At 41.1% G+C, this 27,789-nt stretch overlaps 3 protein-coding genes and 3 long non-coding RNA genes across 14 annotated transcripts in view; 2 read left to right on the top strand and 4 right to left on the bottom strand.

Moving 5' to 3' along the window:
* The window catches only part of LOC145456779 (uncharacterized), a 329,933-nt gene that overhangs the window by 95,551 nt on the left and 206,593 nt on the right, over positions 1-27,789 (bottom strand). The window lies entirely within an intron of this gene.
* The window catches only part of LOC145456745 (protein diaphanous homolog 2-like), a 233,324-nt gene that overhangs the window by 111,094 nt on the left and 94,441 nt on the right, over positions 1-27,789 (top strand). The gene's annotated exons all lie outside the window — the stretch shown is intronic.
* On the top strand, positions 8-2,329 carry LOC145456775 (uncharacterized). The gene is made up of 3 exons (XR_013920696.1): positions 8-143; positions 522-610; positions 1,925-2,329. It is a non-coding gene; the product is annotated as an uncharacterized LOC145456775 (long non-coding RNA).
* The window catches only part of LOC145456780 (uncharacterized), a 114,662-nt gene continuing 89,551 nt past the window's right edge, over positions 2,679-27,789 (bottom strand). The window contains exon 2 of the long non-coding RNA XR_013920704.1: positions 2,679-2,716. This is a non-coding gene — a long non-coding RNA (uncharacterized LOC145456780). The remainder of the gene's footprint in view (positions 2,717-27,789) is intronic.
* On the bottom strand, positions 4,108-5,290 carry LOC145456763 (histidine protein methyltransferase 1 homolog). The gene has a single exon (XM_080334881.1). The coding sequence runs from the start codon at positions 5,288-5,290 to the stop codon at positions 4,124-4,126; it is 1,167 nt and encodes a 388-aa protein (XP_080191007.1). The 3' UTR covers positions 4,108-4,123.
* Positions 5,404-16,974, bottom strand: LOC145456752 (nucleolar MIF4G domain-containing protein 1-like). Its single transcript, XM_080334870.1, has 9 exons — positions 15,854-16,974; positions 14,388-14,624; positions 11,015-11,107; positions 10,838-10,941; positions 10,206-10,329; positions 8,425-8,567; positions 8,254-8,363; positions 7,462-7,603; positions 5,404-6,603 (listed from the first exon to the last, which is right to left on the bottom strand). The coding sequence occupies exons 1-9, from the start codon at positions 16,905-16,907 to the stop codon at positions 6,328-6,330; spliced, it is 2,283 nt and encodes a 760-aa protein (XP_080190996.1). The 5' UTR covers positions 16,908-16,974; the 3' UTR covers positions 5,404-6,327.

The raw sequence follows: 27,789 nt of genomic DNA, 5'->3' as shown, positions 1-27,789 counted from the left end.
ACAATTGGCCTCAACGGTCAGAAATATCATGACAAGCATAGCTGTAAAAGATGTGTGGCAATTGTTCAGCCTAAAAGGTCAAAGAAGCAAAAATGGACAAAAAAGAAGTTTTCAAAATTTTACTCTTTACAAGACTATAAAACGTAAGTTGTTACTGATATTACAATCGCGATTTCAAAACCCATGATAACGATGTCTTCGAGAGCATTTTTACAGAGTTAGGGTATTTTGCTTTCCCTTCTTGTGAAAGATCATCGCAGCTAAATTGCAAATCGTTGCTGACCACACACCCTTATAAGCCCTCGTTTGAAGTCATCTTCTACTGACATTGCCGACATGGCGAAATCACAAGCAAGTGCGTTGATTGCGCAACTCCATGTTGAGTCTGGAATGTTTTGAAATACCAATTTTGACACCATGGGGTGATCACATTCGAGAGAGATTGTTACCGCTGGCGGAGATTCCGATTTGCCGCATTGTTTTGTAATGCCGCCCCTGATCTACTTATATTCTCTTTGAAGGAGCATGTAAAGTGGCTCATCCTACGGCCGACAGTACAACAATTACAACTAAAGTGGGACGATTTCTAACTGTTATTGGAGCTTGCAAGGTAATTTTGTTTATGAATCTGACGTCTGTGTGACAGCTGCGTTCTTTATCCGTAAGTGAATCGTTGCTACCTCCAGGGCCACTACCATTCATCTTCAGAACACTATACCAGTGGTTTCCAAACTTTGACGTGATGTAATTTAAAAAAAAATTATAGTTATTTAATTTCTCGGATTATCCTTGATTGGTGGATAATCCGCGATTTATCAACGAAAAACTCACATAAACCCGCTTCTACTGGTCGGAATTGACTCAAATTTGTTTTGCAACGTCTTTGAAGACAGCTCAACAATTTCATGGGGTTGGCAGGAAAATTGGGAAATTTTTTTTTTAATTTTCAATAATAAATTAAAAATTTTAATTGGATCTGCGGAGTCCTATACTTGTTAGAATCGAACCAAATTTGGTGTGCAGCGTTTTTAGGGTAACCTGACAATTAAATCAGTGAATGGCTGGAATCCGAGGAAAAAAGTTATTTTTGAACAGCCCTACTGCACACGTGAGCAATTACGCAGTGCTTAGTTGGTCTCAGCGCAGAAAAAGCGCAGAAAAAATCTGAAGTGATGTCATTTTTTTAGTCGTTACGTACTACTGTCGAAGGGACCGCGCAGTGAGTTGGTGAGTGTGTGCAGACTCTTCAAAAATTAGAGGGAACATTGGGCCGGCTGTTTCGGTGGCGAACAAGATGCATGGCAAATATGGCTCAATTCCAACGTGTAGAAGTCAAATCATTGAGATACAAAATTAGGGATTGGAAACTTCGCTGGTATATATATTAGGTACATTTTACAGCTAGCTATACTATCCCATTCACCAAAGAAATGTTTGAAGCTGGCCCAGAACGATAACGATGAGTTATACGATCTTCCAGGGCCGTAACTGTCACACTCCAAACACCCAATTAGGATAGCTCGACTGGACCCAAAATTACTTTGTTGGTCGTTTGTTGAAGTAGATGTAATCAAATTGAATATTTTTGTCGTGCTTAGCGCGATTTCTTGTCCCTGTAGGTCTACATTTAAATATGATTAGTAAGATAAAAAGGTGCTTATGTTAGAGAAATATGCAAATCGGTGGTGGCGATTACCACACATTGAAAAGGACTACGACTCTACTCTGTGCTAAGAGATGGGCCTCAAGAACATTTTCAAACAACACACACCACCAAGGTCGTCGTGACTTCCTAAAGGCGATTCGGAATCCTTGGATGAATGTGACTTGCCATGACCGTCCCATTGTACTCGCAACCAAACACATATAATGACTTTTGCTCTACTGCTAATCAATCGAAGTAATCAATTCATTTATGTTTTAGGATGACGATAAAGGAGAAAACAGGAGCAAGACTGTTATCGAGGAGGCTGAAGATTCCGATACCGATAACATAGACTAATGCTAATGCAGAAATATTTGCTGAAGTGATTGCACAGTTCTGTATCAAGGCCCAATTCTTGCTAACGTATTTTCTTCATCCATGTTTTTTTTGGCGTGTTTTGTTCTGATTTCATACAGAACAGAAAGCCATAAACATGATTTTTAAAATTGGCGATTAGTTTTAATTCTGAATCAAGGCCTACCTCTTGCTGCCTACTTCTTGCTAACGTATGTTGTGTCACGGACTGTTATTTTACCTTGATTCTTCATCTATTTTTATTCCAATTTTCCGTCGAGGTCTAGTCCAGTTCATTTTTTTTTGAACTGGTATAATACAGAACAAAAAGCCATACATGATTTGTAAATCTGGCGATTCGTATTCGTTCATATGTGAAGTCCAGCAAATAGCAGGTTTAGCCAACCAGGGTTCAGGGTCACACAGGGTCGAGTTATACAAAAAATCTCTCCTAGGATATGTTTAAGGATGTTAGTCAGGATATCTTTGAGGATGTTTATCAGGATATCTTTGAGGATGTCCATCAGAATGTCTTTGAGGATGTTTATCAGGATATCTTTGAGGATGTCCATCAGAATGTCTTTGAGGATGTCCTACAGGACATCTTATATATATCCATTTCTGTCGACAAATGTATATATTTTGCAGTTCAGTGAAGGACATCTTTTGAACTCATGGAAGATGTTTAAAAAATATCTTTAATAAGTTTTGTGTTTGCTGGGAGGGTTACAGCGCTGTCATGAGTAGGGCTGGGCAAAATCGAGTACCTGAGTGATTCGATTCTGAATCACTTATTATGCTTCAAGTCGAGTCGAGCATTCGAGTATCACTCATTATGACGTCACATCAGAATGTGTCAAAGTTCAAATATATACCTTTTATGCCACCCAAAGGACATAATGCCTGTTATCCGTCACATTAAAGATACATTAAATGTATTTTTTCGGACCATATCGATTTTATTGCACTTCTTGACAATGTTGTGGGATGATCATGACTTCGGAAATGTGATATTCCCAGTAACGATCGTAGCTTTGCACTATGTCTCGTATGCTGCTACACGACCAATCATGGTTTCAAGGCTTCCTCAGTGGAAACTAGTATCAAAACTATAATTCTCGTTAGTGAATTAACTTTCAGATGCGAGGAGCGTATGATTTCAGTACTCGAAAAAATCGTCTTTTACTACATTGTGCCCAGCCCTAGTCATGAGCTTCTGTTGTGATTCCCAAATAATTCCATATTTATTTTACGTTCTGTCATCGATTATAATAATAATTATTAGGCAAACCTACATGCAGTCATATCATGACACAAAAAAATTGGGGATAGAATCATCAGAGCTGTTAATGATGCATCAGTGCTGTTACAATGAATAAAGTTCATCCAAAATAATCAGATTGTACACGCCGGAAAATATACTCACATCAAACATAGAATGTTATCTGAGAAGTTGGGCAACTGCGGAAGTGTGGGAAAAGGATCAAATATGGTATGGAAAATTGTAAGTATATGGTATGGAACGAGTGAGGAAATGGAGTATGGAAATTTTCCATTCCATAGCATGCCCTCCCATATCTGACTAGTGCCTATAGTCAGTCACTTGTGTAAAGTAATGGAGGTAGTGGTAAGGGTAACGAGGCACTTGCGATGGTACTTTTACTCGAAATCTTGTTGTGTTGACTAAAAAAGGTCATCATTCAGATTCGACTCCTGCATTACCCGCTTTTCAACGATTCTGTTGTGGTGTTGATTAAAAATAAAAGTTAGGTCATTTTTTCAGTCCAATTCCCGAATGACCCGCTCGGACATCCGCATTACATGCTTCGCGTCATTTACGGCGTTTTTTAGTTGGGCCTGTCCATTAACCTAGCTGTCAAAGCTGCGCAGAACGAATTTCCAAAAAAGGAGTACATTTAGGCGTCGTCGTGGGGCATTTCCTCCTTGAGGACGCACCTAAAATATTGTCAGCTGCTTTGCCCTGAAGGCTGCGCCAGAGTCGGGGACTAACCAAACACTCCGCTTTAGGCTCATCTGCCTGTTGCTAGGAACATATTATTCGCCCCTTCATGTCCGATATCGTATCTTGGTGAATTATTAAATATAACCGACTGTGATGCAACTTTATTCACGAGACAGGCACAAAACATAACGCTTCAAACTTGCATCAATTTCTTTGACCACAGTAACGCCGAAAACGCTTCTGGATTTGACAAATTCAACCCAGCCGTGCACGCTACCGCCCACGCTGAAATAATGCGACTTCGCGCTCATGTAAATAACGCAATCCCTACCACCCACCGCATCCAAATAGTCATGCAGGGCACCGTAATTGACCTCGTTGTATATCGTTTCGGACGACACGATGATATCATACTTTTCGAAAGCGACGTTGCAATTACGACGGCCGCGTAATACCGACCAATCGCCCGATACAAAATCCATTTTCGTAGACGCGGCTTCGGCGAAACCCGGAGTTCTAAGGTTACGCATATTGGTCGCCAGCACTGAACCCAATTCGTCGCCAGTATTTTGCGCGTGACTGACTTCACTACACTCGTCTGGCGCGAAATTACTTATAGCGGTTGGACCTGTCGCGTCCATGATCACGCTTTCATTAAAATCTTGGAAAGTAACATGCGCAGCTCGGCCGTATTTCATAGCGTATACTCCCAACAAGCCGACCCCGCAACCGACGTCTAATACGTTTTTTCCCTCGAACAAACCGCTATTATCATCGCCTTGCAAATACATCAGCAGGTCTGTAGTGCACTCCCAAACTTTCAGCCCGCCTTCGTACACGGCAGATATCAAATCCGTGTCGCCAGCATGACCGTTAGAGATGGGAGCACTGGCCGAAACCGCCAAGATCTCCCCAAATGACGTGGACACCTTATCGATATCGAACAAATCGCACGATTCGTTGTTTTCCCATCTTTTCGCTACATCTGCAGCAGTAATACACTTGGCGTCGGTCGTAGTAGAGCCGGCGACACGGTCTTTCTCGAGTTTCTCATCTGTCGCGTCCAAAACAGTTGGGATTTCGGCGGCTTCTCCGTTGTCGATTTCAAAATTGAACTTGAACTCCATCAATTTATGTGTGTCACGAAACAAAATACAATCTACATCGAGATACCTCTGCTGAAAAAGTATCCAGTTAGATACCGCCATGGCTAATGTAAATTTACGTTGCGGAAATCCCTGGACATCACACGTTGCAAAACAAAGACTCACACGAAACGATGAACAGACTTTCGATAACAAGGGCGTGCTGCAGCTTCGATGTGGCATGTAATGCGGAATCGGCCAAGCGAGATCAACTGCAATTCAGGATCAAAGCAGTGAAGCCCTAACCAGTGTTTGGAGCTAGTAGACTCGTAGAAATTTCAATTCATACAAGAGCCTCAAGATAACAAGTCTGCGAGACATATATTCACAGAACAGCCTATGGTAACACGAAAACTAGCACAAGAAATGAACATATAACACCGTTATAAGAGGCACCATTATCTTCTTCTGGGCGAAGGTACATCACAGTAAGTACGATCGCATAGAAAACCGATATTCTCAACACAATCTCACAGGATCAAAATGGCAAAAAGAGTACATAGCCATATCCCAGTACAAACGGGGCTTCATTGTCTCAACTATTTTGGGTATGCTTAATTTGCTGAAATCCAAAGCAAGATACTGATTGCTGTGATGTCATTGCACGTCACTATTCCAGCTAGGTGTTATAGGTGTCATGCATTATGTGCAGCGTTGTCATACCGTCCTTATCCTTGGCACAGAGGCAGTGATTAGGAATGGACGAAAGCAATGGCCTGTTTTGTAGTCGTCAGCTCATCCAAGACCATGTACAGGTGATGCGAGGGCTGGGACGTGCCAAACATTTTTTTAATCATCAGTTTACAAATTTCGCGATTAAACTGCCTCGAGTTTTTGTCCTTGTCAATGACAACACTGATGGTATGCTACCGCGTAATTGTCTCAAGGCAAAAAACAGCCATGACCTGCCTAGAATCAGAATGATCAGTACAGAGTTTCAGCATTTTCGGAGACTTTGAGAAGCGTTTACAAAATTTCTTGAGAGTTGATTATTTCGATTTACCGGAGACCAGGGTCGGAATCGGAGTAATCATTTCTAAGCAACTGGAGACGTGTCTCATATTCTTTGCTTCAAACCACCCATTCAAATGGAAAATCAGGCCAGCACCGAGTACAACTTTCTTCACCAACTTGTTGCCAGAATGAGTCCACCGATAGGATATGCACCGCTGTGGTGCCCACTGGCACCTGATTTTTCAACAACTTAACCTTGTCAGTCCTTATAATAGAGTAGAAACATTCTTTCCAACGGAGGAAGCCATCGTTTTGAAAGCGTCGTGTAGTTGAGAGTGTTGCCCCATAAAATTCTCGTCCTTTAGCATGAAATAATGAAGGAACAGGTGCAGGCCGCGCCGCACATGCTTCGCCTTGGCGGATTTCAAATGCTCAAAGACCCCTGCCAGTTTCTCTTCGTCGGGACATTGCTCCGCGAGCTTGCACAGGAACAGCCGAAGAAATATGATCATGGTTTTGTCAATTTCCGCAAACTCCACAGTCTAAATAGAAATAGTACGGTAAGAATATTGATCGGTGGTGACCAACCCCTTCAAAATTATAACTTCATTTATTGCTTCCTTTTTAACAGTAGACATGTTATACGTCATTCTATTGCATTTAATCCGGTTTCTTCCGCGAGAAATGCGACTTTGTTGTTTGCTCGCCCATATTTACTGCCAATTATACATACTATTGAAATGTAACAAATTTTGTATATAAAGTTTTCTTCATAAAACTTCAACATATAACCAATCTTAAACAAGTAGCAGACTACTTAGAAACAGTTACGCAGCAAAATTGCAGCATTGTGACGTAGAAAGTGGAATGAAGTCTAAAGTTAACCATGAGCTCTATATTACAAAAACATGTTGAAAAATGCATTCTAAGTTTTCGAGTAAATTCAAAATTTCACGTTCCAATTCATTAATTAATGGACAAGTGTCCTACTATTTTCATTTTCGAACCGAGATTGAAATATATTAAGCAGATCAACAGAAACTTAACACAAACGGCGATTGAGAACCGCTGGCATAGATAGTATAGAAACAGTTATTCGAGTGAAAAAGTTTGCAAATCACAGATCTAAACAGCATTGCCGATCGCTGGTCTAGGAAAAGGGACAAATAACTTTCCATGATGTTCCATTTCTGTAATGACACTCTCAACAATCGAGTTGCTGCTGGGTGTGACACCAGGAAATCTAAATTCGAACTTTGAATGCACTGCATAATTATCAGTGCCTTGAGTTTCCTAAGTTTTGTCACACATTCTACATTGCGATCAAGCCACTTGATTGAAAACTCCTACAAATATTACACAAAACAGAAAGAGTGAAGTAAGAAACCAGCTGGATTTACCTTGAGACAACTCAAGTTTAGGGCACCGCTGCTAACAAGTTGCGCCATTAGTGTGGCGACATTGCTCTGATGAGGTCCTTTCATCGTACCGAGAACTTTGAACCGGTCCCACAGCGTGCATTGGATGCTGATCGCAAATTGCCTGCAAACGCATTGAGAGTGATAGACCGCCAAGCTTTACCACTCTGGTTGAACACACTGTAGCATCTCTATAGAACACTAGAACAGTGATGATCGATTATGATCCAACTATTTTGTTCACTGTACTGAGCTGTACTGTACTGTACTACTGCACTGAACTACCCATCACGGCAATCCGGCACAATGTAGCAAAATCCCTTTTCCCTTTACACGCACTGTGATGATGAACACCAGCCAAATAGAGTGATTCATGGCCGATGGATATTATTTTGAAATAATTATAATATTATACAGAGGTGGTCAGTAACAACGCACTTTTTAGCCTGCTCACAGTATTCAAGTGATTATGTTTGTAAACTACTTTCACTTTTACTTGAAGAGCTCTTTAGTCGAACTAATCTTCATTTTACGCCTTGGATCTTGAAAGTAGAAAGAAGCTTAAGGATTGGTGTACAGTGTATGCCTATTTTATCAGTGAAATTGTCACAAAAACCATGTGAAATACCCTTCTATCAGGGCAAAAAAGTAGGCTTTTTATTCAAAGATTGCAGTATTTTTAGTGACATTAGTCCTTACATGTTAGTCACAAAGGTGGATCTTGCGATTTTGAGAGTGGACAGTTCCATTAACCGCTAAAAGTATCCTTCGTACCTATCATATTGACAAAATCGATTCAGCAGATGCATGTAGTATGGGTTGTATGACTTTCCCCTTTGACAGCAATCGACTACGACATTGGCAATTTCCCTCAGCTGCTTACCCTGAAACAGTAAAAAACATAATAAAAGCAAGGATGAACACCAACAAAACACAGATACCTACTTTCAGATTGCATTTCATTATCTTTTGAAACGCGTCAACGTAATCATCGGCCCCCATTACGGAATAGAAGATTTTTCGTCGTACGTCGGTATTCATTCGTTGGAGCTTGGCGGCTTCTACGATTTTTTGCGACACCGAAAAGTCTACCACGAAAACGAACAAGTTGTGATAAAATATTAATGTTATCATAAAAATAGCTTTTCATAACTATTCACGTAAAACATTTTTGCATCAGTGTTCATAAGAAAGTTCACACAGATGCAATGTTCAACAACAGTATTCGCATGGAGTGCTCCAGTTGTGTTATTTCTTACCATGGCCAACGGTTGGCATGAAATGACAATATAGATTGGTAAGATGTTGCTGCATCATAGACAGGATTGCCACAGTGTCCTTATTTCTGAGATTTATCGATACTATTGAAGGCAATGTCTGATAAGACTACAGTGTCTTTATTTATTGGGTTTGTCTATGTTCTACACTTGTTTTGTTAAATTGTGTCTATCTACATCGAGCGTGATGATATACTTGGACAATTTTCATTGTATTGTGCGATTTGTGCTGAATATTCAAATATCAAGGAAAAACTTTTTCACTGTATAAGACATGATGGTATTTCCAAAGACCAATCTTCTAAGCCTAGGGTGGCCAGCCTGCAGCCGTCGACACGTATTTCAATTAGTATGTGTTGGCGGCGGTAGATATGCAATTTGAGTTTACGAATTGACTACAGAATTTTTGAGAGATTTTCATCAATCTTACAATTTTCTGCGACTTCATTGTTCGATTTTATGATAGTAGCGCCCTTCGCAATCTGAGCTCAAAGTACAGATGCAAACAGCAGAGGAAAATGATGCGCCCTATATACAAATACAATTTCGAAATGTGTGTGTGCTCCTCTCCATAACGACAATCCTGATGGGAGGCCAAGAAATAACAGCACGTAACAAAGTGGCTAACAGCAATTGGCCTAACGAAGATGCATCATCCTTTATAGCTTACCCAAAAATTTCGAAAACACCCCCTTCATCAAGCCTACCGGTGAATCTGATCACATGGGGAGAGAAAGGATAAATGGATGATAGTAATGTTAAACCAGTGATATTAATGACAAAATTCATTAGTCAATATGAAATAATTTTTGCGCTGCACATGAGGCATGACCATATCCAATACCATCGCATAGCCACTCGCGATTTTAGTGAGTATAATTAGCCGAGATCATAGAATAGATTAGTCCAGAGTCCATTGGAAATGGACATTTACAGATTAAGATAGGTATTTCACGTATTTGGTTGGCGTCCAGCTAGTTCATTACGACTATGCCGCGGAATGCGGCTGTAGGCTACATGAGTAGTCGAAATGCGGCCTTGAATAGCAAAAAGGTTGGCCACCCCTGTTCTAAGCAGATATACCTGCAGGAATTAGTCGGCTACAAGAATCATATTGCAAGTAAATATGGCTAATAGGATGAGACTGCATCTTATATCGAGAGCACATGAAGACGATGATTTTCTTTTCAGTATTCGAAATTTCACCACTTTTTCACACACATTTTAGGTGATGTAATGGCAGGTGGTGTTTGGTAACACAAATTTGCAACTGAAGTACATACAAACGCATGCTGATGACCACAAACGACAACCATTATTTCCGGAAATGATGAGTGAAAACTGAGTCGTCTCCCCAAAATTCAGTGTCTAATATGCTATTGTTACCGAAATGCACATCAACAATTTGAAGCGGACATAGACTACACATAGGCTATTTTGTTTACCAACCGAGCTCATTTGGAGTGGAACTTTCGCCTGTCTCCTGAACCGTGTCGTCTCTCAGCATAGGACGGCCAGAAAAAGAGCTCCCGACTATCCACCATCGACCGTTTTTTCCAATATCCAGAAAGTCCTGTGAAGATAGTCAACACTTTGGATAAATTAGCAATACAGTTGATTTCTGAAATCCAGCATTCATTCTACCCTGCAATTATGCACTCTGGCTTTTATACACATTGTTTACTTTTATATTTTATTGCCTCTTGTGTACTGCGATCTAGGGTAGTAATGATATATTGTTATATTAGGCGCTCTATAAATTATTTCATTATCCTCATTCCTTATTATTATATATTTAGTTACCATGATACAGTGACGTTACCAGAAGGTCTTATGACAATTTCCCTGATAAAAGCGACACAAACTTGTCTCCAGAGTGTGTAAATCATGTGGTTTTTCCTAAATTCTGCTTTCAAGAAAAAGCAGTAGTAGCAGAAAAACATAACCACACAGAAGTAGGCCTAATTCGTTTGACTGTCTCTTATATCTTATCAATATCTAGGATCTATTTGTAACTATCTGAGATCACAAACTGAATCGTCTGTACAGAAATCGTCATCTATGCTAATGAAACTGCTGACCTGTAATGTTATCGGTGGCATGGTATCCATATTGCTGCCAGCTCTGTCTTTCGTCATCCAAGCCAGCTTTTTTCTTCTCTTTGTCACCGCATCCGGATCATAACCTGTGATTAAACAAGCACGCACATTGCTGACAACATCTCAACGCAATTTGTGACTTTTCAACGTCATGCTTACTTGTGACCTTTCTTATGTTATTATTTTTGATAGCAGTCAAGACGCTCAGCATGTATGACATTCTGGATCCGCCATCGGTTGCAATGTTCAAATCTGTCAACCGAATCACATGATCAAATCCAAAATGCAATTTCGAGCTAAATCCAAAGGAGATAAAATATAGTAGAAACAAACAAATGACCGACTAGGTGTACGAGACTGTGGAATTGTTGTTTGTGATCGATCGCATAGGTTGTTGTTACCAGGGCTGTGGAATCCGAGTTTCATTAAGTTTTCTCTTGATGGAGCCGGAATCAAAATGCTACTAAAAGTGCAGTTGCAGTTAAAGGAGCTATCAATAGTTTTCCACGTAGGTGAACCTTCACAAACATAATTTCATTCTGCCTGTGCAATCTTTGTCAATCAATAATTAGGTTGATTCACTTGGTAATAATAACCTACCAAAAGGTAATAAACATACAATTTTCAGAGTACATTTACAGGAATGTTGGAGTGGACGGTCTGTGAAGAAAATAATACGAGCGGGAGCTGGAGTCAGCGTGCTAAAAGTTACCGGAGTCGGTGTGTATTCAAATTGTCTGGAGTCGTGAGTAAAGTGAGCCGGATCCACAGCCCCGGTTTTTACCATTTGACTACACACAAAATCTGATTGTACCCCTTTTGGACCGCGGATCCCCTCAAGTTTTCGTTCAAAATTAGCCAAATTACTGTTCAACCGTCATCTGTCTTGCGCAAATATCAATTGTCGTCTAGTGATAAACAGCCACAAAATGACTTTTCTTGAAAATAACACAACACTACACGAAGAAATTTGATTTTGGTGTGAGTTTTTGATAAACATATCACATCCTGCCTAGACATTTATATTCAGCATCTCATCTCGAAGTTATTTAGGGGTTATACCAAAGGTGGGAATGGAGTTCGTGGCGAGTTTTATATTCATTCATTGGGACAGATTGGGAAAAAAATTTATGTGGTGAGACTGACAACTCCAAATCCAAAATGTTTTGCAAACATTTCGAAGTCACCCTCTTTGACCTTGCTATCTATCCATCTCAATCTACTGATAAGTATCAGGTTGTTTATGGTATGCCCTCTCATGTCAGGGACAGTAATTATTAAAAAAGAAAGAATGTAATTTAAAATGGGTATATATGGCTATAACTGCGCCCTTAGTTCTGCACCTACACCCTAAATGTGTTAATACGCCCTCACATATCACGAGAAAGAGAGTTGCTTTAACCCTCGCTACGCGGTAGACTCATGCATGAGCCCGGATTGTATTTTCACGAACACGCTTCACTTAATCCCCAATATCTTGCGTTGTGCAGGTCGTAGAAAGTTACATCTATTTCAGATGGATAGCTAGTATCAATACGCATACGTCGAGCCATAAATAACCTATCAGACTATGAAATAACCTCATCAAAATGCCGATTGAATACACAAAAACGTTTTGCGCAAAATACAACTTGCGGCGGCGCTCGCGTGAATGTGCGCGCGCGAGATAAACCAGCGCCCGTGACCAGCACATCTCCGTTACAGACGTCAAATTCATATGCAGCTCTTTTCTCCAAACAGCTGTTGACTGTGTCATCGCCCATCTATTGGAATGCTTATATCTAACATTGGGCGCAGGACAGATTATTTCTAATTGAAAGTAAACATATTTTACGAAATAATATGCGTGGGTTTTAGTAATATATTCCATGTTGTGATTAGCGCGGATTTGCTGTTGCAGACTACGCATATGGATTATTCGTGCTTTTCATACCAATACACCAACACTACCATATTCAGTGAGCTACATGATCTCCGCTATTGATATGACAGCAAATTTACGACATTTTCTGATGAAAATGTTGCGCATCTTTCCCTTGGTAGCGTACGAAACGCACCGCTCAATAATATGTGACAAACTGATTTGAAACGCCCATAAAATATCAGTGAAGCACTGTAATCATATTGCACGTATGACTCTGTCAATTCAACCAATTCAGTCCTAGTTGTTTTACATCGGCAAAGTTCGTTTCAACACATAGTACTATCTCGTACAAAAGATGGATAAGCGATAACATATACCGGCGCGTTGTGAAATGAATCATTTCGGGGATACTATGTTATTACCAAAACAATAACATGCCGCAATATCTTTGCTGTTGTAATTAGCGCAGATTTCAAGTTTCAGATTACGCAAAACAAGGTATATCTTTACAATAAGTTGAGTCGCCAATATATACTATATAATACATCATCTACATTGTTTCATACGAAGCCATCATTGTACCCATGACATGGTTTTCCATTTGTTGGTGCTAGATTTGGTTTGTTACCATTTCAATTTGCTGTTGTATTCCACGCGTGATGCATTATTTCATATGTTGTATCATGCAATATACTATTTTCTTTTACCATAATATGGCTGAATGTCGATTGTCAAGTTAGCGTATAGATGTATTGTATAGATATGTAGAGTCTGCTGTCGCGAAAGCACTTCGAAACTGATTGCTGCGATGCGCGTGTGATACAGAAACCACTATATCCTCTGCGATAGCTGAGGTGGTTGTGGATGCCTATTATCTGTTCAATAGATAGGCCTTGTCTCAAAGCGTTTGTCTACACCACCACCGTCGATGGCTTGCATATTATTTCATAAACTGATTTGAAATGCCAACGAAAATATCAGTGAGACAATGTATTCATATTGCATGTATGACTACTTGTCAATTCATCCAATTCAGTTATAGTTGTTTTACAACGGCAAAGTTCGTTTCAACACATAACACTATCTCGTACAGAGAATAAGCGATCACCATATAACGGCGTTGTGAAATGAATAATTTCAACGTCCGCGATACTACGTCATTTTCGAACAATAACACGCGGCGCGTGTATGTGCGCAGAATGCGAGACGCCTGGCGTCGAACACACTGTAGCCAACTGTAGCCATCGGTATATCAGCACTCGTTACAATCGACTATATTATCGTAAGAACCTCACTCAGGTCGTTTTGGAATCCTGATATTGCTGTGAAATCAGTCAGGCGATGATTCTATCCCGAGCACCTCCGTGTATGACGTAGTCACAAATTCAAATTTCAAATTCTCTTTTATTTTCTAAAAGTTGAGAACACTTCCAGATATAGGGGCATCACCTATTACTCTCTCGCTTTTAGAGTAGCTCAGTTGGTTAGGCGCCTGTTTCCTGATTGCAGCGATATATTGGGTGTCGGTTCAAGTCCCGTGGTTCGGATTTTATGAATCTTTTTCTAAATGTATTAAAATTCGGTCCTGAGGCCGACCGCGGAAGGAGGGTTAATACTCCTATCAAGAACTACTGCTATAACCATCCATTAATCAATAGGCTAGATTACCGTTGCATTTCACACTGATGTCTTGAATCATATTTTTTAAAGATTCCGGATCTTCCTTCCTCATTTGGAAGCCAACCTTGTTGAGCACTTCGAGGATCAATTCAACGTCTTTCTCCGTGAAAGAGTCGATTAGCAACCGAAGCACGTCCAGTACGACCTTGCAATCGATGACTTTGTACTGGTACAAAAAACACACGAGTTGCAGTAAATTGTTGGAAGCTTTACCGTCGCTTTCGTCTGCCATAAAATAAAATAAAATCATCATAGTCCCAGTAATACAACACGGTTTATACTGATATGGGTCTAGTGACAGTTACCAGCTTACCACGAATACTACTACGGTACTACCGGTACTACTCATTTACTACAAATTATACTACAACTTGAAGTAGTGAATTAGAATTACGCAAGTGCAAGAAATTGCCGGAGTCATGTGTGTATGCAAGGGCGGAATTCATAAAGTTGGATCAGTGATAAACTCGATTATCGTGTTCATCAGGATTCAACAACCTAGGATTATAGAAACCGGTTGATCGCAGCGCATAAAACCGAGTTTTAGCATTATGATGCAATAGATAACACCACTCAATTGAAAACTCAGGACACCTCGAGTAATCATCGCGTAACCTTATCCACTTTCATGCAATCAGGCGTCACGATTAGCAGTTTAATCACACGATTAGCATTCTTCCGGAACTTAAATGTAAAATAATACATCGCCACACTACTGTGCAGTTATTCATTACGAGGGTAATTTTTTTGACATGTCAAAATAAGTCAAAATTGTCGCGTTAGGTCAAAATATTGTCAAAATTGTTTACAAGGTCGAAATTCTTTTGCAACCTGCATTTCGTTTGTATCGTAGATGTTTGCACTGTCGGTGAACTTATCACTTGACATTTTACAGCTGGTGGCCTACATCATAGGCCTACCGTTGTAGACGGCCCATTGTGAATCATAAAACAGTCAAATGAAACAAATAGGTTGACATTTATGCTACCACAATATCCTAACTGAAAAAAGACTGTGTGGGCATTATTTCTTATATCAAGAAGCGCATGATGAAAAATTGTCATGTAGACAACATTGTCAGAATGCAGCAACACAGTGTGCCACTAGCAGTGCACACACAACTTCAGTGTTGCCAGCCACCAACTATTGCTGTGTAACGTTCTTTTTCCATTCTTGGCAAGCTACTTAGTAAGGACCTACACCATCTACCCGAGTATGTAGGAAGGTTTCTTTCGTTGTACCATAACAAATTTCAATTATGTTTACCATAATGTGTGATGTAACTACTGGCATTCCTCATAGGTCCAATAAAGTTTCTTTATGTAAAAATTTGTCAATTTTCAAGTCAAAAATTTATTCTCAGGCTCAACTACTTTCTAAGGACAGACAGTTCCTATTTTTCAAGTCAAAATCTTGCGCTTATAGGTCAAAATAAATATAGCCGTATTCATTACCTTTGCCCTTGATCAGAGAATGCAGTTTGAGCGATATGATTTCATATACATTCATCAGAACCTCGACGCCGACACGAACGCTCAAAGCTGAAATTAACGCCGCGTTTTCTACGAGCATACTCTCAGGAGATGGGTCGGGCTGGCTGAACTGGTCCATCATCACGTCGGTAATAACTTTATGGAGAATAGCGCGGCTGTTGGAGAGATACATTTTTTCGATATCGTCGCATATCGAGCTCATGTTCGACTCGCTCAAACGGTTGAGAAGACCCTTGATTTTGCGTCGCAGTTTTTCCATGTTTTTCTCCTGCTCGTCAGATAAGTTCACACGCATCGCCGGCGGAATGTATTTTTCAGCTGGCGTGTCAAAATTTTCTTTTTCCGTCTCTTGATGATCAGCCGTCACGGTATCGTCTACTTGAATACCGGAAATATCAGCACTGTCATTATCGCCTGGTTCTTCATCGTTGTCTGAAGACACACCATCACTTTCACATTCGATTGAGTCTGCATCATCGATTTCGCTTTTGGGGGACTCTGGAATAGGCGGGCCTTTGCTAGACTTCGAAAAAAAATCATCTTCTTCGTCACTACCGAGGTAGTCTCCGTTAACGACGTCAAGAATGTAGTCGAGCCCCGAATCAACAAAAGATTTTGGGAGTTTTTTCTTATTCTTGGATTTGTTGAGGAACAATTTTTTCTCAAGGGATCCAATCATTTTATCCTCGTGTTTGTTTTCGATTCGTAGAGCCTTTTTTCGGACATCGTCGGACGACAGTTCTTCCGACTTTCTCTTCCTTTTGGTTGTGGGTTTTTTCTTCGATTCACGGGACTGTTTGGTAGTTGCTGGTGTGTTAGGTTGCTGGTTTGTGTCGTTTTTTTGCGTACTTTTCCTCTTTTTAAGCAACTTCGCTTGCCTCCTTCTTTGCTTTCTGCCAATCTCTTCATATCCTTTATTACATTTTGTTCGTTCAGTAGTGACATCGTGGCCATACCTCTTGAAAACCTTTTCAATAGTAGCATCCACTCGGGTTGATTTCAGGTTTGTTTTCATTGTGTTTATATATGAACATTGAACAATGAGGCTGTTCAAAATAACTTTAATTTGGCTACTTGATAAAATTATTAGGTTGTATAAAAAATGCTGTACACGAAATTTGGTTCAGTTCCAACCTGTATAAGCATTACTATCAGAGAAAGAAGTTTGGAATTATTAATATAAAAATAACAAGGGAGAACATTCTCTTCACAAGCATTGGCCCATAGCGAAGGTGAAATCCTGTGACAACACTGTCCAAATATTTGTAATAACACTTTTCAGTCTCAATTTTCGAAATATATTTATTTAGATAGCTATGATTTGCTAGTATATGCCACTGCGTCTAAAGAGCCAATCTGGCAAGTGGCAACCCTGTAGTATTTGATGGAAATCTGGTTTTGGATTTCGCCGCATTGGTGGGAGGGGACATATGGACTGTTGTCAGTCGAATTGGTGGGGGGACATGTTGCACAAACTAACTGGCATCAGTTTTGGTTGAATATCTGGATTTGGATGTTGCCGTATTTGTGGGGGTGGACCCATCTGGGTATTGCCTAACTGGGGCTGATACCGGGAGGAAGTTGGCCATCAAATTCTAGCCTCCACCCTGTCGTGAGTTTGGACCGTTCTTTACTTCTTGGCTATTTGCAGAGTGAAATCTATCCTTGGGCATTTGAAAACTTCTTGCCATTTTGCTAGGGCTACTATCAATTAGGGATGGTCTTAACGCGAGGTTCACGTTTGCGTTCAGAAATTTAGAGGTTCGCGTTCACAAACAAACCTTCGAAGGTCCTGCACTGTGAATCCTTTTCATGTATAACGAGTAGCCTATAGAAACCCGTTTTACACTCTGCTCAATATCGACGTAGAAATACTCAGACGTCGAATACATTGTACTGTCTGGCCTAGACCGTTAAGGCGTAAGCTTATATTCTCTTGCAATTCCTCGTCGATATTGTTGGCAAAGCGTCGTAAGATATTGATTTTATGGGATTATTATATCATTTGATTGCCTCAGTTGATACATTTAGAGACGTTCAAAACGTCAATATGTACTTCAGCAATGTGTCATTATGTGGCCCAAGTCGTAGCTTAACGTGTACCTGTACAGTGTACATTAATATAGGCTATCAGTAATTGAAATCTAGGAGGAGGGTTGGTGCGATGACATGCAAAATAAGGTCAAAAACATGCAAAATAAGGTCAGTCGCGACATGCAGAATAAGGTCAGTCACATGCAAAATAAGATCAGTCGCGACATGCAGAATAAGGTCAGTCACATGCAAAATAAGGTCAGTCACATGCAAAATAAGGTCAGTCGCAACATGCAAAATAAGGTCAGTCACATGCAAAATAAGGTCAGTCGCATGCAAAATAAGGTCAGTCGCGACATGCAATATAAGGTCAGTCTCATGCAAAATAAGGTCAGTGACATGCGAAATAAGGTCAGTCGCAACATGCAAAATAAGGTCAGTCACATGGAAAATAAGGTCAGTCACATGCAAAATAAGGTCAGTCGCAACATGCAAAATAAGGTCAGTCACATGCAAAATAAGGTCAGTCGCATGCAAAATAAGGTCAGTCGCGACATGCAATATAAGGTCAGTCTCATGCAAAATAAGGTCAGTGACATGCGAAATAGGGTCAGTCGCGACATGCAGATTGCAGAATAAGGTCAGTGGCATAAGAAAAAAGTAGGATTTGAAGTAAATACTTGGATTTATACGCAGACTGTTAATATTCTACATGCGATCGACTCGCCCCGTAATCGTAATAATCGTCTGATTACATTTTGTTGAAACATCTTCAGATTTAGGATATAGATGGGGAATGTCAATCATGAAATTACTATATAGGAAAGATATTTTGAATTTATTTTTCATAAAAAAAAGAATTGGATTTGTAATTGAACTGTGGATTTGGATTTATGCGCGGACTGACCTTATTTTGCATGTCGCGACTGACCTTATTTTGCATGTGACTGACCTTATTTTGCATGTCGCGACTGACCTTATTTTGCATGTTTTTGACCTTATTTTGCATGTCATCGCACCAACCCTATAGAAATATAGGGTGGGAATTAGGAATATGACGTCATGAGGTTCACGTTCGCGTTCACACAGAACCGTTCGAAAAGGTTCGAGTTCACACGAACCTGAACCTTGCAGAGGTTCACATCATCCCTGCAATCAATATTCCCTCTCATTTTTCACAAGTCTGCGCGCAGTCACCAACTCACTGAGCGGCCCCATGAACAACAGTGCGTGACGATACGCCTGCGCATTTGTATCCGGACACGCTCCGGAGCTGATATCTCATCATCATCATTGGTTTATTAGCAATTTTATCAGTTCAATACACCACAAAAAATGCGATACAATGAAAAGACAGGAAGATGTCGAAGCGACAAGGAGCCCAGACATGTTCCGGACCTGATATCTGCACAATGAATGGACCCAGTCACAGTCGCGAGCCAGACACGTTGCGCTTGCTAACGATAGGTGATATCTAGGGCAAGTTTTTGCAACTTTTGCGACTTTTTTTTACAGCTTCCAGCAGCTTCCTAAATTCTCGTAATGTGATATACGTAGTCCTAATGATTGGTGTCTTGTGTTCTCGTTCGTATTTAAGTTGACGTCATGCGAGTAATAAAGGACTTTCGCTCACAATCACTTGTCTGCATGTTAGGGTCTCGGCTAAAGACAGATATATTACATGGCGCTGCGAGCATAGAATGAACATACGATGCCGCCGAAGATAGATTGGTCGCTGAAGAAAGTTCTTGTGAAGCAAGATCTCGATCTTTCTATTCACACGGGTCAATCGTTCCTAACATGGAAACGGCAATTCCAGAATTTTGCAAGAGAATCGGGAGTGACAGCTGAAGGCGTAGATTGGGTCGCTAAATGGGCTGCTTTTGAAGCTTGTGTCACCGAAGACACATTCTTGAAGATAGAAGCGTTGCGATTGCAACTTCCGATCGACAATCGGGAAACTCTTGACGAGATATTGAAAGCTGTTAATAGTATCGCCGACGCCGCGGAGAACGTTTGGATCAGACGACATAAGTTTGAGGAATGCAAGCAACAAGCTGGACAATCGTTCCAACAATACTATGCTGAAATTGTAAGCCTGATCTCACCATGCAAATTCGACGATGGAATCTGCAACGCAGACAAGCAGAAGGTACTCGACATGTGGTTACTCTATAAATTGGTGTTCCACACAAACAATCAAGCAGCGAAGAAGAAACTGTTTGAAGAAACGGAGCTGACATTAGATCGCGCGAGGCGAATTCTCGAAGCATTTGAATCAGTTCAGAGAACCGAAGATGCTTTCGCTGGAATTTCGACTCAGCCCGGCATCAGCAAGATCGCTGCTCCACACAATAAGACAGCGAAGTCGACGTACAAAGTGAATAAGAGCAAACCATGCCAATCATGTGGAAGAAAGCACAGCAAGCAAGAAACATGTCCCGCAGAGAACGTGGAATGTTATTTTTGCGAACGAATGGGTCATTTCGCTAAACTATGTTTCAAAAGGAAGCGAAAAGGTGGCAAATCCACGTGCTCGTCTGGTACAGTTGCAAAGAAAGCAGGTACCAGAACGAAGACAATTCAAGCCACAGTAGACACTGGACGTTTGAAGATCGTGATGACATTTACGATTGATACTGGTGCTGACTGGATCGCAATCGGGGTAGAAGATATGAAAGTGTTGGGAGTGAAACAATCCGCCCTACTCAATCCGACCGATGATATGCGCAAAACCAGAACAGCGGCAGAAACACTCATGGAGCCACTAGGTTATTTCTACGCACGCGTTACCATTGCATCGAGACAGGTCGACGAGAAAATCGTGGTGTTTCGAGGAATCAAGATGCCATTGTTATCGCTTGATGCGTCTGAAAACCTTGGTCTTGTAAAGTTCTCCGATGAAGTCAATCGAAATAATCCGAAACTACGACTTATGACCCCACAAACGAATCCGCTACCAACGATAGAAGTTGAGAGGATGAAGCTATTGGACGAATTCCAAGATGTGTTCGATTCAAAGCAACCGTTGAAAGGTGAGAAATTTAAAATTAACCTGACTAACGACGCTGTACCATGTTGCGTAAGGACAGCGAGGAATGTTCCGCTAGCATTCAAAGATCCTTTGCGAAAGGAATTAGATTTGCTGCTGGAAGAAGGTGTAATATCACCAGTCACAGAACCGACCGAGTGGGTCAACCCGATCGTAGTGGAGCCGAAGAAGGACGCCAATGGAAAGTTCAGTGGGAAGGTGAGATTATGTGTTGATTTTCGCCACCTGAACAAATTTTGCCGCAGAGAGATTTACTCGTCTCCAAGTGTTTTGGAAACCGTTCAGCAGATATCAGGAAAGATCTTCAGTGTATTTGACGCGTGGAAGGGATACCACCAGATACAACTGGATGAATCAAGTAAGAATCTGACGACTTTCATTACACCATTTGGGCGTTTCCGCTACGAGAGAGCTCCGTATGGAATAAACTCGATTAGTGAGCACTTCAATCGAAGGATGACTGAGGAATTGAATGGCTTGCGTAATCACGTTAAGGTTGTTGATGATAATCTCATTTATTCGGGAGACGATCTAACATCGCATGTTTCGCTCGTGCGCGCTTTCCTGCAGAGATGTAGGGAGAGCGGAATTCGTTTGAATAAAGAGAAGTGCAAACTTGCGCAAAGTGAAATTAACTTTGCAGGGGTAGTATTGAATGGGGATGGCTACAGAATTCAAAACAAGATCTTGAAGGCCATTCGCGAATTTAAGACACCCGAATCATTAACCGACCTAAAATCATTTCAAGGTATGGCCAACCAATTAGCGCCGTTCAACCGAGACTTGGCGACAGCGATGGAACCGCTGCGACCGTTGCTCAAAAAGAGTGATAAGTTTGAAATGAATGATTTGCACAAAGCTGCATTTCAGAAAGCCAAAGACATGCTGGTAAGCGAACAGGTAATTGCGTACTACACGCCCGGTTCTCCTCTACATCTATATACGGATGCGAGCTTGAAAAATGGAATTGGTTTCCATTTGAAACAGAAGCAGAAAGATGGCACGTGGAAGGTAATCCAGACAGGATCACGGTCATTGCAGGACGCTGAGACGCGTTATGCACCAATCGAATTGGAACTTTTTGCTGTTGTGTACGCTACGAGAAAGTGTAAAACATTTTTGGCGGGCACAGAATTTAAGGTCTTCACTGACCACAGACCTCTTGTTGCCATATGCAATAGGAAGCGACTCGATGAAGTCGAGAATGTAAGAATTCTCAGATCACTGATTAAATTGATGGATTTCAATTTCACAGTTGAATATATACCAGGAGCCCAGAACAAAGCTGCTGACGCGTTTTCGAGAAACCCAGTAGACGCTCCTGACGAAGACGACGAACAGAGTAATGACTTCGGCAAATTTTATGTGAGTACGATTCGCCACGCAAACGCTGAGGAAGCAGATTATTCTCTCAGGTTGGAAGATGTTCGCCGGTCAGCAAGCGAAGATTTGGAATATCAGTTGCTGAAAAACCAGGTAACCAACGGGTTTCCAGAAAAGAAACAAAAACTGAACGAAATTCTTAGCCCATACTGGAATGTACGGCAAGAATTACAGGTTAGTGACGATGGCTTTGTGATGAGAGGAGTCAGATTGGTGATTCCCAAAGCGATGCGAAAGGGCATCCTGAAAGACCTCCATGCGGGCCACAGAGGCATTGAAAGTTCAAAAGCCCGAGCCCGGCTCATCGTGTATTGGCCAAATATGAATAATGAAATTGAGATGTCATGTAAGACATGTGAACTATGCATCAAAGATCGTCCAAGCCACCCTAAAGAGCCAATTAAGCATCTCCCAATACCAAATTACGCATTCGAATTTATCTCTGCCGATTGGTTCGACCTGAATAATGCGAAGTTCCTGGTAATTGTTGATTGGTACTCTGGCCTATTCGAAGTTAAAGGCCCTGTTACAAACCCAGATGCCACCACAGTGATTAGATACTTACGAGAGTGGTTCATTAATGGTGCGGTTTGTGATTACTTTTGGAGTGATGGCGGTCCTCCATTTGGATCGAAGGAGTTAAACGATTTTTTTCAAAGGTGGAAAGTGGAATGGTCCCCTTCGTCACCATGGTATCCGCAAGGTAACTCCATAGCAGAGTCCGCAGTGAAATGGGCGAAAAACTTGCTACGTAAGTGTTGGAAACCTAATGCAAAATTCCCATTTAAGGCGACTGATGAATGGACCAAAGGTGTACTACAATGGAAGAATACGCCTCACAAAAGCACAGGATTGTCCCCCGCAATGATGCTGTATGGTCACTCTGTACAGGATGCAATACCTTGTCACAAACGATCGCTCATGCGAAGTTGGCACGACGAGAAACTTCGTGTTGACAGGGAAGCCGCCAAGCGAAAGCAAACGTCTGATAGATACTATAACCAGAGAGTTAAGTATTTACCTAAAATGCATGTTGGTGACTATGTGTCTATTCAGAATGCGATCACAAGAAAATGGGACAGAAGCGGATGGATCTTGGAATGTTTCTATGACGAAAGAAGATACCTCATCCGACTTGAATCTGGCATGCTTATAAAAAGAAACCGGAGACACCTGCGGAAACTTGTAACTGATGTGGAACTGAAGCTGGAACCGGTCGTGGAAAGGACCATACCCGAGAGGACGTTGACGTCGACACAACCGTCGTGCTTCAATGACGTAGCTGCCTCCGTGGTTGCTGATGAAGCAACCAGTATACCCACTACACCGCAACACATACCACGAAGATCAGAGCGTATCCGAAGAAAACCTAAATACTTGGAGGACTACGTAACTTGAGCATCTTGGGGTGAAAAGGGATGTGATATACGTAGTCCTAATGATTGGTGTCTTGTGTTCTCGTTCGTATTTAAGTTGACGTCATGCGAGTAATAAAGGACTTTCGCTCACAATCACTTGTCTGCATGTTAGGGTCTCGGCTAAAGACAGATATATTACACGTAAGATATGTAGAATGCTGTTTGAAGGAATCTTATAGTGCAGCTTTTTCCAACTTTTGTCCATATTTTTCATGCAACTATTTCGATTTATCATGAAAGTATTTTCGATTTTGGTGAAATACGCGGCCAAATTCGACCGAAACACCGTAAATCAGCACCGAAGTACCGCTTTTATGGGTATTTCGGGAACTGCGCCAGAAAATTTACCTTTTTTTTAGTCAACCGAGCAAAATGTGGTCAAAATGCAACTTCTGCAACTTTTTTCGAAAACAAATGAATATATGCAACTTTCCACTTTCCAAAAACTTGCCCTAGTGATATCTATCTGCGGATTTTGGTGATATCTCAGCAGAGAGAGAGAGAGATTTATTTTCGCCTGCACCATCGAGATGCTTTGACTATAGATAACTAACCTACGTAGGTTAGTTATCTATGCTTTGACGATGAAGATGCGATACGACCTTTAAGTAAGGTCATCTAGTCTGCACCACCGTATTTTTCTCCGCTATCCGTGGATGCTGAGCGCCTAGCTCGATAGCCGCGGATACCAGTTTTCGAGTCTTTGGTCTGAACCGGCCGGGGATTGAACCCACGACCTACCGATCGAGAAACTAAACGCATAACCATACACGATCTCGCACGGTAAAGAACAACAGAGAGCCGGGATGAAACGACTCGAGACTCAATTTTTCGTTGACTCATAACATGGTTGGGTTATATTTTTATCTGAACAAGTCACACACAATGTACCATGCGATAAGACACAATGCGATGTCATGAACAGATAGGAGGATGTAGAACGACACGCATCAGTAGCGATCCTTTACTCTAACATCCACCTCGGCCTAGAGTGCCCGACTCGACTCGACTTGAACTCGAGGCATTGCGCCATAACTCTTTCGCTTTATTGTAGCCTATATTAGCAATTTTTATTAGTTCAATGCACCACAAAAAAATGAGATACAATGAAAATATAGGAAGGTGGTGAAACGACTTGGAGCAGTCTTTGGAATCAGACACCCACCTTCGCCTGGGCGATGTAAAGAGAAGGCATGCCCATTGCACACTGAATGAAAAGTATAAGAAGATAGTTTAATAAAAAGCAAGCGACAAAAAATGGGGGGGGGGGGGCATGTTACTGGAGGCGAGATCGATAGGTCACGTCGTCGTCAGGTAATCGTTAGGGCGAACTAGTATTTATTTAGTAGAAATTGCTTGTATTTAGACTTGAATGTGGACGTGCTCGTCGACTGTCGGATGGCCGCTGCGCTATACTGTTCCACACGTCAGGTCCGGCATATTTGATAGAGCGATGATCTTTTCGGTCGATCATATGATATTTGGTCGACCTGGACGCGCGTGTGTGTTTGTTTGTGCTTGTGCGCTTTCGTTTCCGAGGTAAAGAAGTCATTGAAATATTCGGGGCAATGACCGCAGTGGAACTACATAAACTTGGCGATTTCTAGTTTCCTCATATCATCTATGTTTAGGACACCGAATCTCTTCAGCAGCGACTTATGGACAATTGGACATCCATATCATATGAGTCGAGATGACTTGATTCAAGCTTAGATTAAGAAAGTGTGTGTGTGTGTGTGTGCTGTGCTGTGTGTGTGTGTGTGTGTGTGTGTGTGTGTGTGTGTGTGTGTGTGTGTGTGTGTGTGGATGAAATCTATCGATTATTGTATGAATGTGGGGCATTCAATGTCACCAAATAGTTTCCGTAAAGTGAGTTGAATCTGACCTGATCTCGATAGTGAACACAGCTCGGACTCGGACTCGACCCTGACCTTGGTGGAGAATTGAAAATGACCCCACTTGACGCGAGTCAAGTGTCAAAAGTAAGATAGACTTGTGACTCTGAACCTTGTGACTTGGTTATAACCCAGTACATGAGCATAGCGTAGCTGAACTGAACCGAAGTATATCCAGTATCCAGGTGGTCAAAGTAGTCAATAAAGCCACTCAAGTAGAAGTAGAAGTAGCGATGCAAATATCTACTCAAGTACGAGTAAAAGTACTTATTTTAAAAGCAACCTAAAACTACATGAAGTAGAAGTAGAATTGACTGACTTTATATCTACTCAAGTGAGTAAAAGTTGTGAAAACGGTCGTAATTCGTTCGCATGGACTGTCAAAAGCTGCACAGTGAGCAATGCGAAAGGTGTAGAGAGCTTGATTCATATTGATGCATCCCAGGAGCATAGCGTAGCTGAACTGAACCGAAGTATATTCAGTATCCAGAGGTGGTCAAAGTAGTCAATAAAAGCCACTCAAGTAGAAGTAGCGACGCAAATATCTACTCAAGTACGAGTAGAAGTACTTACTTTAAAAGCAACCTAAAACTACTTGAAGTAGAAGTAGAATTGACTGACTTTAAATCTACTCAAGTAAGTAAAAGTTGCGAAAACGGTCGTACTTCGTTCGCATGGACTGTCAAAAGCTGCACAGTGAGCAATGCGAAAGGTGTAGAGAGCTTGATTCATATTGATGCATCCCAGGAGGTATCAATTTTTGACAGCATATAACCATTCGTCCGCATCATGTGATGCAAATGATACTGTTGATATATGAAAATGCGATACTAATCCTTTGTTTACTCGAATACTCCGTCTTAGAACTTATCATGGCATGGCGCCTTCCCCCATATTATACGGTCCGTAGTTTAGTCGAAGAGCAACACGGAGAAGTTGTATCGGATACGGTGTTACGAGTTTGAGCGATTAATATATATTAATAAAAAATATATCGGATCGTAAAAATGTCATATTTAATCTAGCTATATTTTCGGAAAACAGAGGCATTAACTACTTGCTTTTATGCTTCATCATCCTTGATCTCCAGAAAAAAAGAACTGAAACTGGGAATTGAAAGAGAAATGCCAATACTACTTCCAAAAAGCGGAATATATATTTTATGTCTTTTGTCCATAAAGTTTCAACGGTTTTATGCTACAACATGCTAACGCACAAAAAAGTCAGAGTCCACTTTTCCAGATTAGGACACACGCCATGGGCTGATAGATTACTATATGATTGGTAAGTGCTAGATTGCGAAACTGTAGTTTCAAACGTATGTGGGTAATATTTACTATGATAAAATATTTCATATGGGCTGCGTGAACAGAACCACACAACCCGCTACCTAAAGTATATTCACCGATATTTCCGTGAAAACATCTGTAGCTGTGCCGTAGCTATAGCCGTGCGAGAAGTGCGACGAAAATTCTGGTCTTGACTTAACTTTTATGAAAATGTAATGTTGGTCCTCCCCGAAAACAGCCCCAAAATTCCTCAGGCTATGTTTCTGATTGGAGGATTAAGTAATCTACTTCTACTTGACAAACTGAAAAGAGCGAAAAGTAAGTAGATGACAAAATATTACGAAGTAGAAGCAGCAGAAATCAGATTTACTTGAGTAAGTACCGCAAGTAGCGGAAAAATACTTGAATAGTTCGAAAAAGTAGAAGTAGCCTACTTGATGCGATTGACAGCGTCGATCACAGTATTCTTCTTTCGATTTCGGCGCGCTACGGGTTCAGGGGTCCACAACTAGAGCTCATGAAAAGCTACCTGACTGGGAGATATCAAATGGTTTCGATATCCAACACTTTGTCCTTCCCCCACCTTGTTACCTGTGGTGTTCCGCAAGGGTCTGTTCTTGTACCGGCCCTTTTTACTTTATGTGTCAATGATATCTTTTAAACCTCATCATTGAATACCACACTGTTCGCTGACGATACTCACCTCCTATATCACGCACCTACTACCGCAAGCTTAAATGCCGTCACCCATGATCAAATGCCCAAAGTGCATGAGTGGACTTCCCATATAATATAGCCTTCGGGTTAACGCTGCGAAATCCCAATT

This window comes from Botryllus schlosseri, chromosome 15, assembly GCF_051294905.1.
Source record: "Botryllus schlosseri isolate E-star chromosome 15, Bs_hap1, whole genome shotgun sequence".
In the NCBI taxonomy this organism is placed as follows: domain Eukaryota; kingdom Metazoa; phylum Chordata; class Ascidiacea; order Stolidobranchia; family Styelidae; genus Botryllus; species Botryllus schlosseri.
The sequence above is the reverse complement of the archived record's forward strand: the minus strand, read 5'-3'. Positions and strand labels throughout refer to the sequence as shown.